At 37.9% G+C, this 15,885-nt stretch overlaps 1 protein-coding gene across 2 annotated transcripts in view; it reads right to left on the bottom strand.

Moving 5' to 3' along the window:
- LOC114492349 (cytochrome P450 3A12) overlaps positions 1–15,885 on the bottom strand; it is a 192,284-nt gene that overhangs the window by 119,313 nt on the left and 57,086 nt on the right. The window contains exons 12-13 of one of the 2 annotated variants that reach the window (XM_028506593.2): positions 13,622–13,784; positions 10,646–11,170 (exon numbers count right to left, since the gene is read on the bottom strand). In XM_028506593.2, the coding sequence (XP_028362394.1) occupies positions 11,075–11,170; positions 13,622–13,784 (259 nt within the window). In that variant the 3' untranslated portion in view covers positions 10,646–11,074. Of the gene's footprint in view, positions 1–10,645; positions 11,171–13,621; positions 13,785–15,885 lie in introns of those variants that run through there. The other variant, XM_036019883.1, reaches the window with a different exon arrangement.

The following is a 15,885-nucleotide window of genomic DNA, read 5'->3' as shown; positions in this document are numbered from 1 at the left end:
GCTTTCCCAACACCATTTATTGAGTAAACTATCTTTACCCACTATATGGTCTTGCCTTCTTTGTCATATATTGACTGGACATAGAGGCATGGATTTATATCTGGGCTCTCTGTTCTGTTCCATTGATCTATATGCCTGTTTTTATATGAGTACCACACTGCTTTGATTACTGTAGTCCTGTAGTATAGTTTGATATCAGGTAACATGAAACCTCCAACTTTGATCTTTCTCAACATTTCTGTGGCAGCCTTGGCTGGTGGGTGGCTCAGCTGGTTGGAACATTATCCCATAACTGAAAGTTTGCAAGTTCAATTGGAGGTCATTATTTTGAGACTTTTCTTGTTTCTTGTGGTAGGCTTGAATTGCTATGAATTCCCTCTTAGAACTGCTTTTGAGGGGTTAGAAGATGGCCTTGAGGTAGGTGGGAACTCAGCCCATTTTTTTGTGCACCCAACTGGGACACCTAGTAATCTTCTGAAGAACAGAGTGAACAGCAAAGGGAATCCCAGCTTAAATGAAGCTTGGAAGCCAAAGATTGCCCAGGACATTAAAAAACAGATGGTGAGGATATTTTGTAGGCAGACTGGAAGGTCACTAGGCCTTGCACCTGTGACTGAGTGCAGCACCTGCAGTCCTGGTCCCTGCTTCCATAGGAGCTTTGGAAATGAGCCAGGTCAGTGATTCATGCTAACTTTGCAGCTCCCTCCCCACCCAGAGCAGGGAAGCTAGTCCAGCCTAGGAGAGATGTGCATACTTGAAGTCACTGGGGGGGGGGGGGGGGGAGAAAGATGCAGTGGGAGATGCACAGCAGGAGGTATTCCCCACCTTGGACTGTGGTCACTGGCTGAGACAACCAGAGACATCAAGGGGGAATGAGACACCTGAGGAGTGAGATGGGAGAAGAGTTAGTCCGTGACTGACTGTGACCTAGAGTGCCTCGGGACTGGTCAAAGAGTTGGGCTGTGTGAAAAGCCGGGCACTCATTAAGAACAGAGGCCACTGGAAATTCACTAAAAAAAATACAGTGTGCAGCCACTGTGCAAGGAACTCTTCCTGGCAGTAGCCAGGCCAGTGGAGAGGGAGGAGGAGGGGCGCTGCACAGACTGACCAGAGGAGGGCAGCAAGGGTTCAGAGAGTTAGCAGTCCCCAGCGAGATTTAATAGGAGAACTAAAGTGCCTGGAAGAAACTTTAATAAGAGTTTGCAGCACCCAGGCCAACAAAGAGGCAGAAGGAGGGGTGCCAACTGCTCCTAATCAGTGCACCTCACAGGCAACACAACATGGTGGATTGAAGGCACCAGCCTGGCTCAGATGGCCAGTGGGGGCAGTACAGCACCTTGAGGGCTCCAGCTGGAGGCTAGGCACCTGTGAATTTTGAGCACTGGGAGGGGGTGGGCTGGGATGGGAGTAAAAGACAGAAAACTGTACTTGAACAACAATTAAAATTAAAAAAAAAAAAGAAAAAAATTGCAGCCCAGACGGAGTCCCCGTCCTCGCAAAACCATAGGAAAGGAAAAAAGTGAAACCCAGTACCCCTCTGCCTGCAGCATCCAATAAGACCAGCAGAACTGACTTGGCAGGTTTAAAGTCACCAGGAGGCTTCCCCCCCACCCCCCACCCAGATGTGAGACAATCAGACCTGGAGCTGTGAAAGGACCAAAGATTGATCCAGAGTGATCAGAAAGCTAATGCCAACAACTGAGAAACTAAGACAATTTTACTTTGCTATTCTACAGAACTCGTATTTCATTTTTTATTTTTATTATTATTTCTTTCATTATTTTTATTTTTTTCATTTTTTATTATTTTTTATTTCTCTTCTATTTAGTTTTCTGTGTTTTGTTTGTTTAATTTCACTGTTTGACTGATTTTCTTTGTTCTTTCACATTGCATTTTAATTTTTCTTCTCTCAACTTCACTCATATTCCAATAACAAACTACACTTGGTCTTTTACTTTCTATTTTTATTTGGATCATATATTTCTTGTCATATTATTGTTGTTCCTGTATTATTATAAATAATTGACATTCCATATTGTTGTAAATCCTACACAGCACCTCTCTCTGGTATTGGCCCATTTCACAATCTTCCTGAGCTTTATTATTGTTGTGGTTAACTTTATTCTCTTGCATACTACATCCAATTTCTTTCTTTTTTTTAAAGGTTTTATTTATTTATTTTTAGAGACAGGTGAAGGGAGGGAGAAAGAGAAGGAGAGAAACATCAATGTGTGGTTGTCTCTCACGTGGCCCCAACTGGAGACCTGACTTGCAACCCAGGCATGTGCTCTGACCGGGAATCAAACTGGTGACCCTTTGGTTTGCAGCCCATGCTCAATCCACTGAGCTATACCAGCTAGGGCCACACCTACTTTTTATCCCTTACCCTGACTATATCTTGCCATCTAAATTCACTTAAGTGCTCTGTTTTCTGGATTCAGCTCACATTCCTTCTCCTCTCTAATGAGAGTATTATCTCTTTTTCACCTTTTATAAAAAGTGGCTAGCTGGGTGAAATATCACAATGATTGCTGGACTCCTATCTGTTCTCTATCTGTTGGTATTTTAAATACCACAGAATACTCTGCTGCTGTCTTATTCCATTTTGCCTTTGACCTGCCCCTGATCACATATAAGACAAAGTGGGAAATGTAAATACCGGCAAACATGCTGGAGAAGAGAACGCACCAACAAAGGAACTACCAACAGGTAAAAACCAAGAACAACAAGAAAACCCACATGAACAGAAGAAAAGGCAACCCTAGAGCATCAAGACAAGGATATCAAAGAGACTACACCACTGAGTCCCACAGAACTCCTACCACAGAGGTTCACCCTACAAAGACAGCTAGCAAAGCAGAGCATCAGGAAGCACAGAAACAAACAAAAAGAGTCACTTAAAATGGGGAGACAAAGAAAGAACATGTAATCTAAAGGAATGGAAGGCTGCTCACAAAAAGAGCTAAATGAAATGGAGGCAAGCAAACTATCAGATATACAATTCAAAAGAATGGTTATAAGGATGCACAAGGAACTCACAGACAACTACAAGGAGCTGAATGAAAACTACAACAGTATGAAAAAGGATATAGAAATGTAGACAAGAACCAGGAAGAAATGAAGAATATAATTTCTGAAATAAAAAATACGCTAGAATGAATTACAAGCAGGCTGAATGAAGCAGAGGACCAAATTAGTAAGCTCGAAGACAAAGTAGAAAGAAATACCCAGGTAGAGCAGCTACATGAAAAAAAGACTAAAAAAATATGAAGATAGCTTAAGGGAACTGCGAATCATAGGAGTACCAAAAAGAGAAGAAAAGGAGCAAGGAATAGAAACCCTGTTTGAAAAAATAATGATGGAAAACTTTCCAAACCTGGAGAGGGGAATAACCTCACAAGGTAAGGAAGCACAGGGGTCCCAATCAGGAGGATCCCAAAGAGGCCCACTCCAAGACACATCATAATTAAAATGGCATAATTCAAAGAGAAAGAGAGAATCTTAAAGGCAGCAAGGAGAAACAGGAAGTAACACACAAGGGAGGCCCAATAAGGCTAGCAGCTGATTTCTCAATGGAAACACTGCAAGCTAGAAGGGATTGGCAGTAAATATTCCAAGTAATGAAAACAAAAGGCCTGCAACCAAGACTACTTTATCCAGAGAAGCTCTCAGTTAAAATGGAAGGCCAAATAAGGAGCTTCCCAGACAAAAGAAGGCTGAAAGAATACATCTCCACCAAACCAGCACTGCAAGATATGCTAAAGGGACTGCTTTAAGAAAAGGAAGAACAAGAGTGAGAGAGAGAGGAACACACGTGCAAAGGGGGGGAAATGAATAACTACCTACCAATAATAACCTTAAATGTAAATGGATTAAATGCTCCAATCAAAAGACATAGGGTAGCTGAACAGATAAGAAAATATGACCCACACATATGCTGCCTACAGGAGGCCCACATGAGAAAAAAAAAGACCTATACAAACTGAAAGTGAAGGGTTAGAAAAAATATTCCATGCAGATAGACAGAAAAAAAAAGCCAGGAGAGCAATACATACATCAGACAAAATAGACTTCAAAACAAAGGCCGTAAAAAAAGAAACTGAAGGGCACTTCTTAATACTCAAGGGAAGAATCCATCAGGAAGACATAAACATTGTAATAATGTAAGCACCCAATATAGGAGCACCCAAATACATTAGGAAAATCTTAGGGAACTTCAAGAAATATAGATGGCAACACACATAGTAGGGAAATTTAATACCCCACTGTCAAAAATGGATAGGTGTTTCAAACAAAATATCAACAAGGATATTGCAGAATTCAACAATGCCCTAGATCAAATGAACTTAACAGATATATATAGAACCTTTCATCCCAAAGAAGCAAAGTACACATTCTTTTCAAATGCACATGGAACATTTTCAAAGATAGACCACATGATAGGACGCAAGAGCAGCCTCAACAAATTCAAGAAAACTGAAAACATATCAGGCAATTTCTCAGACTACAAGGGCCTGAAACTAGAAACCAACCTCAAGAAAAAAAGCTCAAAAACACTCAAATTCATGGAGATTGAATAACATGCTATTAAACAATGAATGAGTTAATAATGAGATCAAGGAAGAAATCAACACGTTTCTGTAAACAAGTGAAAATGAACACACAACAGTCCAACACTTGTGGGACACAGCAAAGGCAGTGCTGAGAGGGAAGTTCATAGAGATACAGGTCTATATAAACAATACGGAAACATTTCAAACAAACAACCTAACCCTACACCTACAAGAACTAGAGGAACAACAGCAAACAAAGCCAAGAGCAAGCAGAAGGGAGGAAATCACCAAAATCAGAGAAGAATTACAAAATGTAGAGGCTAAAACAATAATCCAAAAGATCAATGAATCCAGGAGCTGGTTCTTTGAAAAGATAAACAAATTGACAAGCCTTTAAGCAGACTCATCAAGAAATGAAAGAGAGAGGACACAAATAAACAAAATCAGAAGTGGAAGAGGAGAAAGATTACAGCTGATACCACAGAGATAAAAAGGATTGTAAGAAATTATTACAAACAACTATATGTCAAGAAATTTGAAAACCAGGGTGAAATGGAAAAATTTCTGGAAAAAAATATAATCTTCCAAAACTGAATGAAGAAGAAGCAGGAAGCCTTAACAGACCAATAACAGCAGATGAAATTGAAGCAGTAATCAAAAAACTCCCAGTGCACAAAAGCCCTGTACTGGCTGGTTTCACAGGAGAATTTTACAAAGCGTTTAAGGAAGAGCTAACCCCTATTTTCTCAGATTATGCCAAGAAATCCAAGAAGAGGGAAGACACTCAAACTCTTTTTACAAAGCCAGCATCATCCTAATTCCAAAGCCAGATAGAGACACAACAAAGAAAGAGAACTACAGGCCAACATCGCTGACGAACATAGATGCTTAAATCCTCAACAAAATATTGGCAAACTGCATCCAGCAATACATTAAAAAGACCATACACCATGATCAAGTGGGATTCATCCCAGGGATGCAAGGACAGCACACTTCGCAAATCAAAAAACACAATAATAAATCACATTAAAAAAGGAAAGACAAAAATCACATGATCATATCAATAGATGGGGAAAAAGCATTTGATAAGGTACAGCACTCATTTATGATAAAAACACTCAGCAAAAAGGGAGTAGAGGAAGCACACCTCAACATAATAATGGCCATATATGAGATTTAGCCCATAAAGTATCTGATTTAAATTTTATCTTTGGAATAAAAAACCCACCAAAGACATTTTAGTCCATGGAGGACTGCATAGAAGCCTTTTTAGATCCTAGATAGAAACTTTCCTCACTCCTGACTGCATTTTATATACTCAGTCTTTTGCTATGTCTTGTTGAGTCTTTCTCTGAACTTTTAAAATTTTGTATTTCACATCATCTCCTCTGTTAACACTTGAGGTCCAGGTGTTGTTTCCAAAATATCTGGATGACTACAACATTCCTGTAGCCAAACTGACTAATGGACCACCTTATGCATAGTCACATGACCAATCTAAACTATGGCTTGCACTAACAAATAAGGACAAAAGTACCAAACAATATTACCCATGATGACAAAACTCAAACTCACATTTTAACCTCAGAGTCTCTATGCTAAACATATCTTTACTTATTAAGTTCTTTATACTAGTACTTTCCCAAATGAACTTCAATACTGTCAAACTGAATCTTTATAGTCATAATTCTTAATGATGATGTAATACACATAAGGATGTATTGAATAAATAGTAACTAATTGTTACTAATAAAATTAAAGCATAAAAAACTGCTTTTGTTGTGTCCCATAGAATTGGTGTTATTATGCTTTTATTTTCATTTATATCAATATATCGTTTGATTTCTTCCTTGACCTCATTGTTAACCCATTTATTATTTAGTAACATGTTATTTAGCCCCCCTTTTTTTGTACTTTAGGTTAATTATTTTTATTTTGATAAAATATATATAACATAAAATATGTCATTTTAACATCTTTACAAGTACATTTCAATGGCATTTATTACATTTAATCTATTGTGCAACCATCACCACAATGTTTCCAAAATTTTTCCATCTTCCCAAACAAAAACTTTATAACCAATAAACAATAACTTCCCATTTATGTCTTCTCTCAGTCCTTCTATTCATCTTTTGATGGACACTTAGGATGTTTGCACATTATGGCTATTATAAATAATCTTGCAATGAACATGGGAGACAAAGTTACTTTTATTTATTTTTTATTATAATTTTTTAATTTAAAAAATGTTTTTTAATTTTATTTTAATCATTGTTCAAGTACAGTTTTCTCCCTTTTACTCCCATTCCATCCCACCCACCCAACCCTCCCCACTTCCCCCCCCATTACCACCCTCCCCCTAGTTTTTGTCCATGTGTCCTTTAAATTTGTTCCTGTAAACCCTTTTTAAAATGTGTTTCTGTGTTTTGCACATTTTTTCTTTTAATCAATTTCTAGTTTCATACCATTGTAGTGGGGAGAAAATACCATTCTATATGATTAAAATCATATCAAGCATGTTTTGTGGCCTAACATGTGGTCTATCCTGAAAAATATCCCAAGTGCACTTGAAAAGAATGTATATTCTGCTGCTCTGGGGTGAAATGCTCTATGTGTATTAATTAAATCTATGTGGTATAATCTGTTATTTAAGGTTGCTGTTTCCTTATTGATTTTCTTCCAGGAAGATTTATCCATTGATGCCAATGAGATATGAAATTTCCCTACTATGATTGTATTACTATCTCTCCATTTATATCTATCAACATTTGCTTTATATATTTAGGTGCATAAATGTTTACAAGAGTTTTATGCTCTTGATGGATTGATCTCTTTATCATTGTGTGGTATCCCTCTTTGTCTCTTAATATAGCCTTTGTTTTAAAGTCTATTTTGTTTGATATAAATATTGCTACCCCAGTTTTTCTTGTTTCCCTTTTCATGAAATATCTTTTTCCATCCCTTTACTTTCAATCTATCTGTGTATTTCAATCTGAAGTGGAACTCTTGTAAATAGCATACATGTAAGTCCTTGTTTTCTTATCCATTCAGCTGTCCTATGTCTTCTGATTGGAACATAATTCATTTACACTAAAGTGATTATTAATAGATACTTAGTTCTTGTCATTTTATGACTCATATTTATGTTCCTTTTTATCTTTCTTCTTGTCAAAGTCCCTTTAACATTTTTTTTTGTATTACAGGATTGGTGGTGATGAACTCTTTTAGCTTTTTCTTCTCTTGGAAGCTGTTTATTTCACCTTCAATAATAAATGATACCCTTGATGGGTAATCATGGTTGCAGGTCCTTTCTTTTCATTACTTTGAATTATTTGTGCCTTTCCCATATGGACTGAAGTTTCTGTCAAGAAATCAGCTGGAAATCTTATGGGAGCTCCCTTGCAAATAATCAGCTGTCTTTCTTTTGCTGATTTTAAGATTCTCTCTTTGTCTATTTTTAATTATTTTTCTTTTTGCTGTTCTGATTGGGTGTTTTGTGCCACTTTGTCCTCCAAATTGCTGATTTGATCCTCTGCTTCATCTAGCCTGCTTTTGATTCCTTCTGGTGTAGTCTTCATTTCAGATATTGTATTCTTTATTTCTAACTAGTTCTTTTCTAATAATTTCTTTGTGCCTTTTTATGCTTACTATCTCTTTTTTTAAGTACTCAGTGAGTGCCTTTACTCTTCTCCTAAGTTATTTCAACACCTTTGTTTTGAACTCTGTATTTGGTAGATGGCTTGCCTCCATTTCATTTAGTTCTTTTTCTGGAGATTTCTGGGTTGTTGTTTTTTTTTTTCATTTGGGGCACATGTCTTTTTCTCCCCATTTTGGCTTCCTCTCTGTGTTTATTTCTGTGTGTTAGGTAGATCTACTATGTTCCAAGTCTTTTTTTTATTAAAGTATACATTTTTTTAAATTTTATTTTAATCATTGTTCAAATACAGTTTTCTCCCTTTTACTCCCAGTCTTGATAGAACGGCCTATGTTTTAAATGTTTAATGGTGGTCAGTGGCACAGTTTCCATGATCACCTGAGCTGGGTACTCCAGGATTGTCCTTTGTGTGGATTATGTAAGCCTTTTTATTATAGTTGAGTTTTGAATGCTGTTGGAACATCTGTGGGTGGAATTGACCCTCTGGCTGGCTGGTTGTGAGGACTGGCCCAGACCACAGTGTACAAGGTCTTGTGCAAAGGCTGACCCTATGAAGCAGGATTTGTCCCAGCAGGGTCTGATGCTTGTGGAGACCTCCCTTTGAGATCATCAAATTTAATATGACTGGTATATGTATAAGAAAAGGAGATTCAGAAACAGACAGAGTTAGAGGGAAGACCATGGAAGACCACGTACACAGGGAGTACATGGCCATCTGTTAGCCAAGGAGAGAAGCCCTAGAAGGAACCAACCCTGGTGACACTTTGATCTTGGATTTCCATCCTCAATAACTGTGAGAAAATAAATTTCTGCTATGTGAGCTGCCAGTCTACTGTATTTTGCTATGGCAGCCCTAGCAGACTAATGCAGTTCTACTCTCCTTCCCTTATGGGTCAGAAATAGGGTATCTGTGGGTTCAATAATTGTACAATAATTATGTCTCTATCTCTCCAATTAAATTATAAAATCTGTCTGCATAGGAGCCATAATGTATTCACTTTCATATTCCTGAGCCTAAGAGTTCTGTACCTGACGTGGAGGTTTTGAATGAATACATGAATGAAGGAATCATCTCCATTTTGTACAACCAGCCTCAAATTTAATAAGATAGAGGGTCATATCACTGTGTAAATAGTCCAATTAATTAATCCAGTTCTTATGGCATAACATGAAGTGTCATGGGCACAATGATGTAAGCCACTTGAAAATCACTGAAATGGGAAGGTCAACTTTTCAGTAAATGTGGCCAGTGCCAAAGGATCATTGAAACCTGGTGCAGCTGCCTTAAACCCAGTGCCTCCTTTTGGAACTTCAACTAAAGGTAAGACAAGATGAGTCAATTCACCAAAATCATGACAGTAAGACCTGTAATATTCCATCACTGCCATAAGTCCAGTGAAAATAGAGAAAACAATAAAGTCTGTTTAATGGGTATTCCACAAATATACCAATGTGCCCATACAATGGGACCACAGGGGAGGCCAAAGAAAGGGACAATGCAGGTTAACAGGACAGATATCAGGAAGGACATAATTCCAGAAAAAAAAAAAAAAAACAGTAAAATGTGTTTACAGAAAACCCACTTCTTCACATGATAGTGCAGCATCACAGAGGCTGAGGGTGGAGAAGAAACAAAACCTCAGAGAGTATCTTCCAGAATCCAGTGACTGGGCCATGCGGCCAATTGACTATTCTGTAAATTAATCTGTTTTCATGACTTCTGCAGCTGAAAGAGTGTTTTTTAAAAATATGAATCTTAATGACAATGGCAAGCACTGTTGTTGGTTCACCATGTACCTTAAATAATTTTTGAAGTCTCATATTTGTTAACCTCTATAATCTTCACAATTACCCCATGAGGTAGGTACTATTATGATCCCAGCTTCACAGATGAGGCATCTGAAGTTCGTCAAGTTGAAATAACTAAGACACCCAGCTTGGAAGTGTCAGATCTGGTTAATGATTTCAGGGAAAGCTTTCTCTCTCAACCACCACACCAACTAGCAGTGGTAATCTTTACCCTCATATCAGGATAACTGTTGGGACCCTACCCCTTTACATGTGTGTACTCACAGTCATTTACACACACCCATACACATCTACCTAGCTATATAGAAAAGCATGAATTTACACAATATATTCAGTTCCAATCTCTGAGCCCACAGGGTTCATGAGGCTTTTTCTCTTTCTGAATCAGTGACATCCTCCTCCAATTATGAGGAGCCTGCTTTCCATTATCTATAATACATTTGCTTATTTGATCAGTCCTCCTCTATGTAGCCAAACCTTATGCCATCCTTTTCCACTCACCTATCTTAATATATCAAATTGGAATTCTGAAAAAGGCCCCACCCAACCAGTGACTGTTTAGTCACTGGTTTCCACTGATTTTGTTCTATAGATTTCCCCTACAGTGCACAAAAGCATTAGATAATACTATTGTGAAAAGATGTTTATTGAGTTGCTCAATATAATATAGAATGTAGAATATTCAACATAAAACATGTGATAAAAATGTCACTACTACATTTACCACAATAATTCTTGTTTCCATTAAAGTTTGTTGATGAAATTGTAGAAAAAATTGTATTTTTGATCAGTGCTAAGGAAGAGTAGAGGGTAAAGTGGGGATGGATGAAGATAGTATAATAAGAACCCAGTAAGATGGGTTGCCATATCTGGCACTTATTTATTCACCTCCCTTATAATATGCAATACATAATACTCTATGTAGACACTGGGAAAAGTAAATGAGTGTATAGGATCCCTAGTTATTTGTCAAGTGCAGTAGGTTAAGTTCATTTCTGGATAATCTAGATCTCAGGTGGCAAGGATGCAGCTCCCTTGAAGAAGAAGGTGTAAGTCAGGTTCCACTTACAGTCCCATCTCTCAATTCAGCCATTAGAACAATGGGTTTTTGAGGTTGAATAATTCCTTGAGATTCTACTTTCAGAGGGATCTGCAAAAGTTAAACAGCATATGAGAACCAGTTAACAAAGCACTGTCAACAACAGAAGCAAAGTAGATGAGATGTGTTGAGGACAATAATGCTTTACAGATACATAAAATTACTTTAGCATAATATATCTCTGATTCTTTTTACTTATGTGGTAAGTAGAAAGACTGTCTCAAGACTGGTGAGTAAAATCATTCATCACTACACACTTTCAAGAAAATATCAATACAGCAACTACTCTGTGCCAGGCCAGAGACAAAGTAATGTTGTCTTGTGTTCATTTTTTATTTAAACTTTAAGTAAAAACAATGAGTTCTTAAAACCAGACTCTTTGGAATTCTCACAAGCTATTTGGAAAATACATGTAGAGTTAATTTTGTACATGTTGGAACTTGCACAGTAATACCAAGTATATATTACATGTTTTCACTGCACGGGTCATCCTCAACTTCTAGAGCCCAGTCATCTATCCCAGTGGGAACCTTCCAGTTTCATGATGGGAAAAACTCTTTGTGAAACTTTATGCCTGTTTTCTAACATTTCCTGGCTCTCAAGTATAATATGAATGGTGAATTTCTGAAGACCTGTACATTATTCTAATTTTCTCTTGTTCAATTTTCTTTTTAAAAGTGCTTCGGTAAATAAACAGTGTTATCAACAATCAATACAAATGATCCTGAAATACTCAAAAATGAAAATCCTCTGCTTAATGAATGACTCAAATAATGTTCTTCTATGAAGTAACAGACTAACTTTTTTTCTCCATTCTCACTCAGTCTCTTCTTCAGTGTTGGGGGAGCTACCAATACAGTAACTTTCTGATCTCAGTTGACTGAAGGGCAAGAAAATTATCATGAAGAGTGAGAAGCACCAGCCATCAATGAGTGGGAGCTTGCAGGGAGTAATCAAGATCTCAGGTGCCAGGGATGCAGCTCCCTTGAAGAACAAGGTATGAGTCAGGTTCCACTTACACCTTGTTCTGCCCCACCCTAGGTATACCACAGTCCCACTACTCCTCAGCATTGAGGCCCTTGTTTTTACACACTTACAGGACTGCTACACAGCTTCCCAAAGCCACAAATAAGATGCAAACCACCTCCATCCTCTACCTCTTCTGATAAAGCCTACTTAAGGGAAGGAACTACTTAATAAATGTACAAGTCCTAGAAATAACCCTTATTATAGGGCCTTGTTTGACATGAGTCAAGGGCAACTGTTCTGTATGTTCGTCAGAAAAGAGATTCTAGTTCTTTCTATTAATGTAAAGCCTTTCTATTTTATAATTTCAAATGGAATGTATATCCTTCCCCTGTACACAGACCAACACACATGAAAAACCCCACTGCAAATGTTATTTGTGAAATTTTTCAAATTAAATAATTTGAAATTTGTATCCAGATCTCAAGATCAGATGCAACCCCCCCCCCCAAAAAAAAACCCAAACCAAACCTCTTTAAGCATTTCTCACATCATTGGGAATTTATGAAAGGAATAAAATGAGGTGCTAGAGTTAAAGACACTCTTAGGTACAAAGAAAATACAGGCAACCAAACTGGATGGTTTAATGATAAAGGATTAGGTTAGATGGTATGACTGATGATACCAGCCTGCAGTAGTGATAACAGAACAGAGTAAAGAACGGGCTCTGGGCTTGATGGGGAAGGCTCCTGGAGGGACTTTGGGAGTGAACTAGGACTTGAAGGATGAGAACAGAATGAGGAATAGAGCAAGAGAGCTCTCTCTGTCAGAGAGCTCTTGTTAAGATGTACACAATCCCAACATGATTGCAGCAGGGCTCTCAGAAGGAGGGTTGAAGTAACCAGATGTCCCTGAACTGTGGGAGTTCCTCACATCAGGCAGAAATGCTTTAACGAGTGATTTTCAACTTCGGCTGCACATGAAAACCAAAGGAGGTGCTTTTGAAGCCACACAAGAGAAATTATTTTAGAATCGGAGATGACCTAGGCATAGGATTTTTCAAAGCTCCCTGCAGATTTCATTGTACAGCCAGGGGTTGAGAACCACTATCACAGCTTAGCCTCTCTAACTTCTGGAGAAGAGTAGCGTTCAAAAGTCATGACCCATTATTATCATTGCACTTCAGGGCTGTGCACAGTGCTTCTGCTCCCTTCCAGTGGACTTGAAACCAAATTTAAACTTTTCTCAAAGGACTCTGCATCCTCATGTCACACTAACTGCATTAACTCTAGATGGCGTCTTTAGTTGGGTATTTATAAGTCACAGACAGCACTCCAGACTAACAGGATCTTATAGGTCACAGATGACTGCAAACAGATTTTCTGGCCAACAGAACAAATTATCAAACAATGAATGAGCACACTCATGCATATATATGTATATATACATGTATGTATACATATATGTATCTCAGTTTAAGAAAAACTCTTAGTCAAGCATTATTTATGCAGAGTGGTAATGTGTTAAGTGTCTGACCTGTGTTTCTTTGCAAGGCTTGAAGGAGAAGTTCTGCAGAACTCGGACAACAGCAAGCTTCATGTTCATTAGAGCAAACCTCATGCCGATGCAGTTTCGGGGTCCATTTCCGAAGGGCATGTATGCATAAGGATTTATGCTGTCCTTGTTTGACTTACTGAACCTGTTTCCACAACAGTAGATGAAAACAATTATCGAAACATAAACACCACAAGAGCTACATGTTTGAGGTTCTCATTTAGGCTCCTCAACCAGTCATATACAGGCTACTTGTGTGGACTAGTCAGTGAGATCCTGCTCTGGTTATTTTGTTGTAAGAATTGTAAGCTACAGATCCTTTCTATTCCCCTTACTCTATAGGAGATTTCAGTCTCATTGAAGAGATGATATGAATGCTGTTTAAAGGAAAATTTACTTTTTTTCATTCTTTATTTATTTATTTTTGTTATTTATTGTTTATGTTAATAGTTGTTCAAGTACAGTTTTCTGCCTTTTACTCCCATCCCAGCCCACCCCCTCAGCCCTCCCTACCTACCTCCCATTTCCAACCCCCCCTTGGTTTTGTCCATGTGTCCTTTATATTTGTTCCTGTAAACCCTCCCCCTTTTCCCCTGAAATTCCCTCCCCTTTCCCCTGTGGTCACTGTCAACCTGTTTTCTATTTCAGTGTCTTTGGTTATACTTTGCTCGATTGTTTGTTTTATTGTTTAGGTTCCTGTTAACAGTGAGATCGTATGGTATTTGTCTTTCACCACCTGGCTTATTTTGCTTAGCATAATGCTTTCCAGTTTCATCCATGTTGTCATATTTGCCAATGATACCTCAGACAAGGGTTTAATATCCAAAAACTTATCTTTAAACACTAAATTACATTCAGGGTATTGAGGTGTTCACACTCTGGAGGGCAAGTAGGAAATGAAACTAACTGAAGGGAAAGTAGGATCCTGATCCATAAAACTCATGTTAGTCACACACTCATGCAGGAAGGAAGCAGGAATAATACTTCCTATTAGTTAAGTTGTTATTTTTCTTTCTCTTCCTTCCCCTTCTCTGACCTCTCCTCCTTCATCCTTGTCTCTCCTATTGAATAGCTTAATCATATGACTTACATGGTTGTATGATGCTCCTCTATGCTAGTGTAATCACTGGTTTCCTTATATATCTGTTCCACTAGGCTGTCAATTACTTGAACTTTAGACCTAGCTTTATTCAAATTTGATTCTTCAATACTCAATTATATTAAGGAATTCAACAAACTAAAAAAATAAACATTATCAAGCACTTTCTAGAACCACAAGAGCCTGAAACTAGAAACCAACCTCAAGAAAAAATTTTAAAAACACTCAAATTTCATGGAGATTGAATAACATGCTACTAAACAATGAATGAGTTAATAATGAGATCAAGGAAGAAATCAACACGTTTCTGTAAACAAGTGAAAATGAACACACAACAGTCCAACACTTGTGGGACACAGCAAAGGCAGTGCTGAGAGGGAAGTTCATAGAGATACAGGTCTATATAAACAATACGGAAACATTTCAAACAAACAACCTAACCCTACACCTACAAGAACTAGAGGAACAACAGCAAACAAAGCCAAGAGCAAGCAGAAGGGAGGAAATCACCAAAATCAGAGAAGAATTACAAAATGTAGAGACTAAAACAATAATCCAAAAGATCAATGAATCCAGGAGCTGGTTCTTTGAAAAGATAAACAAATTGACAAGCCTTTAAGCAGACTCATCAAGAAATGAAAGAGAGAGGACACAAATAAACAAAATCAGAAGTGGAAGAGGAGAAAGATTACAGCTGATACCACAGAGATAAAAAGGATTGTAAGAAATTATTACAAACAACTATATGTCAAGAAATTTGAAAACCAGGGTGAAATGGAAAAATTTCTGGAAAAAAATATAATCTTCCAAAACTGAATGAAGAAGAAGCAGGAAGCCTTAACAGACCAATAACAGCAGATGAAATTGAAGCAGTAATCAAAAAACTCCCAGTGCACAAAAGCCCTGTACTGGCTGGCTTCACAGGAGAATTTTACAAAGCGTTTAAGGAAGAGCGAACCCCTATTTTCTCAGATTATGCCAAGAAATCCAAGAAGAGGGAAGACACTCAAACTCTTTTTACAAAGCCAGCATCATCCTAATTCCAAAGCCAGATAGAGACACAACAAAGAAAGAGAACTACAGGCCAACATCGCTGACGAACATAGATGCTTAAATCCTCAACAAAATATTGGCAAACTGCATCCAG

Source organism: Phyllostomus discolor, chromosome 3 (genome assembly GCF_004126475.2).
Source record: "Phyllostomus discolor isolate MPI-MPIP mPhyDis1 chromosome 3, mPhyDis1.pri.v3, whole genome shotgun sequence".
Lineage (NCBI taxonomy): Eukaryota > Metazoa > Chordata > Mammalia > Chiroptera > Phyllostomidae > Phyllostomus > Phyllostomus discolor.
This window is presented reverse-complemented; position numbering and strand designations above follow the sequence as displayed.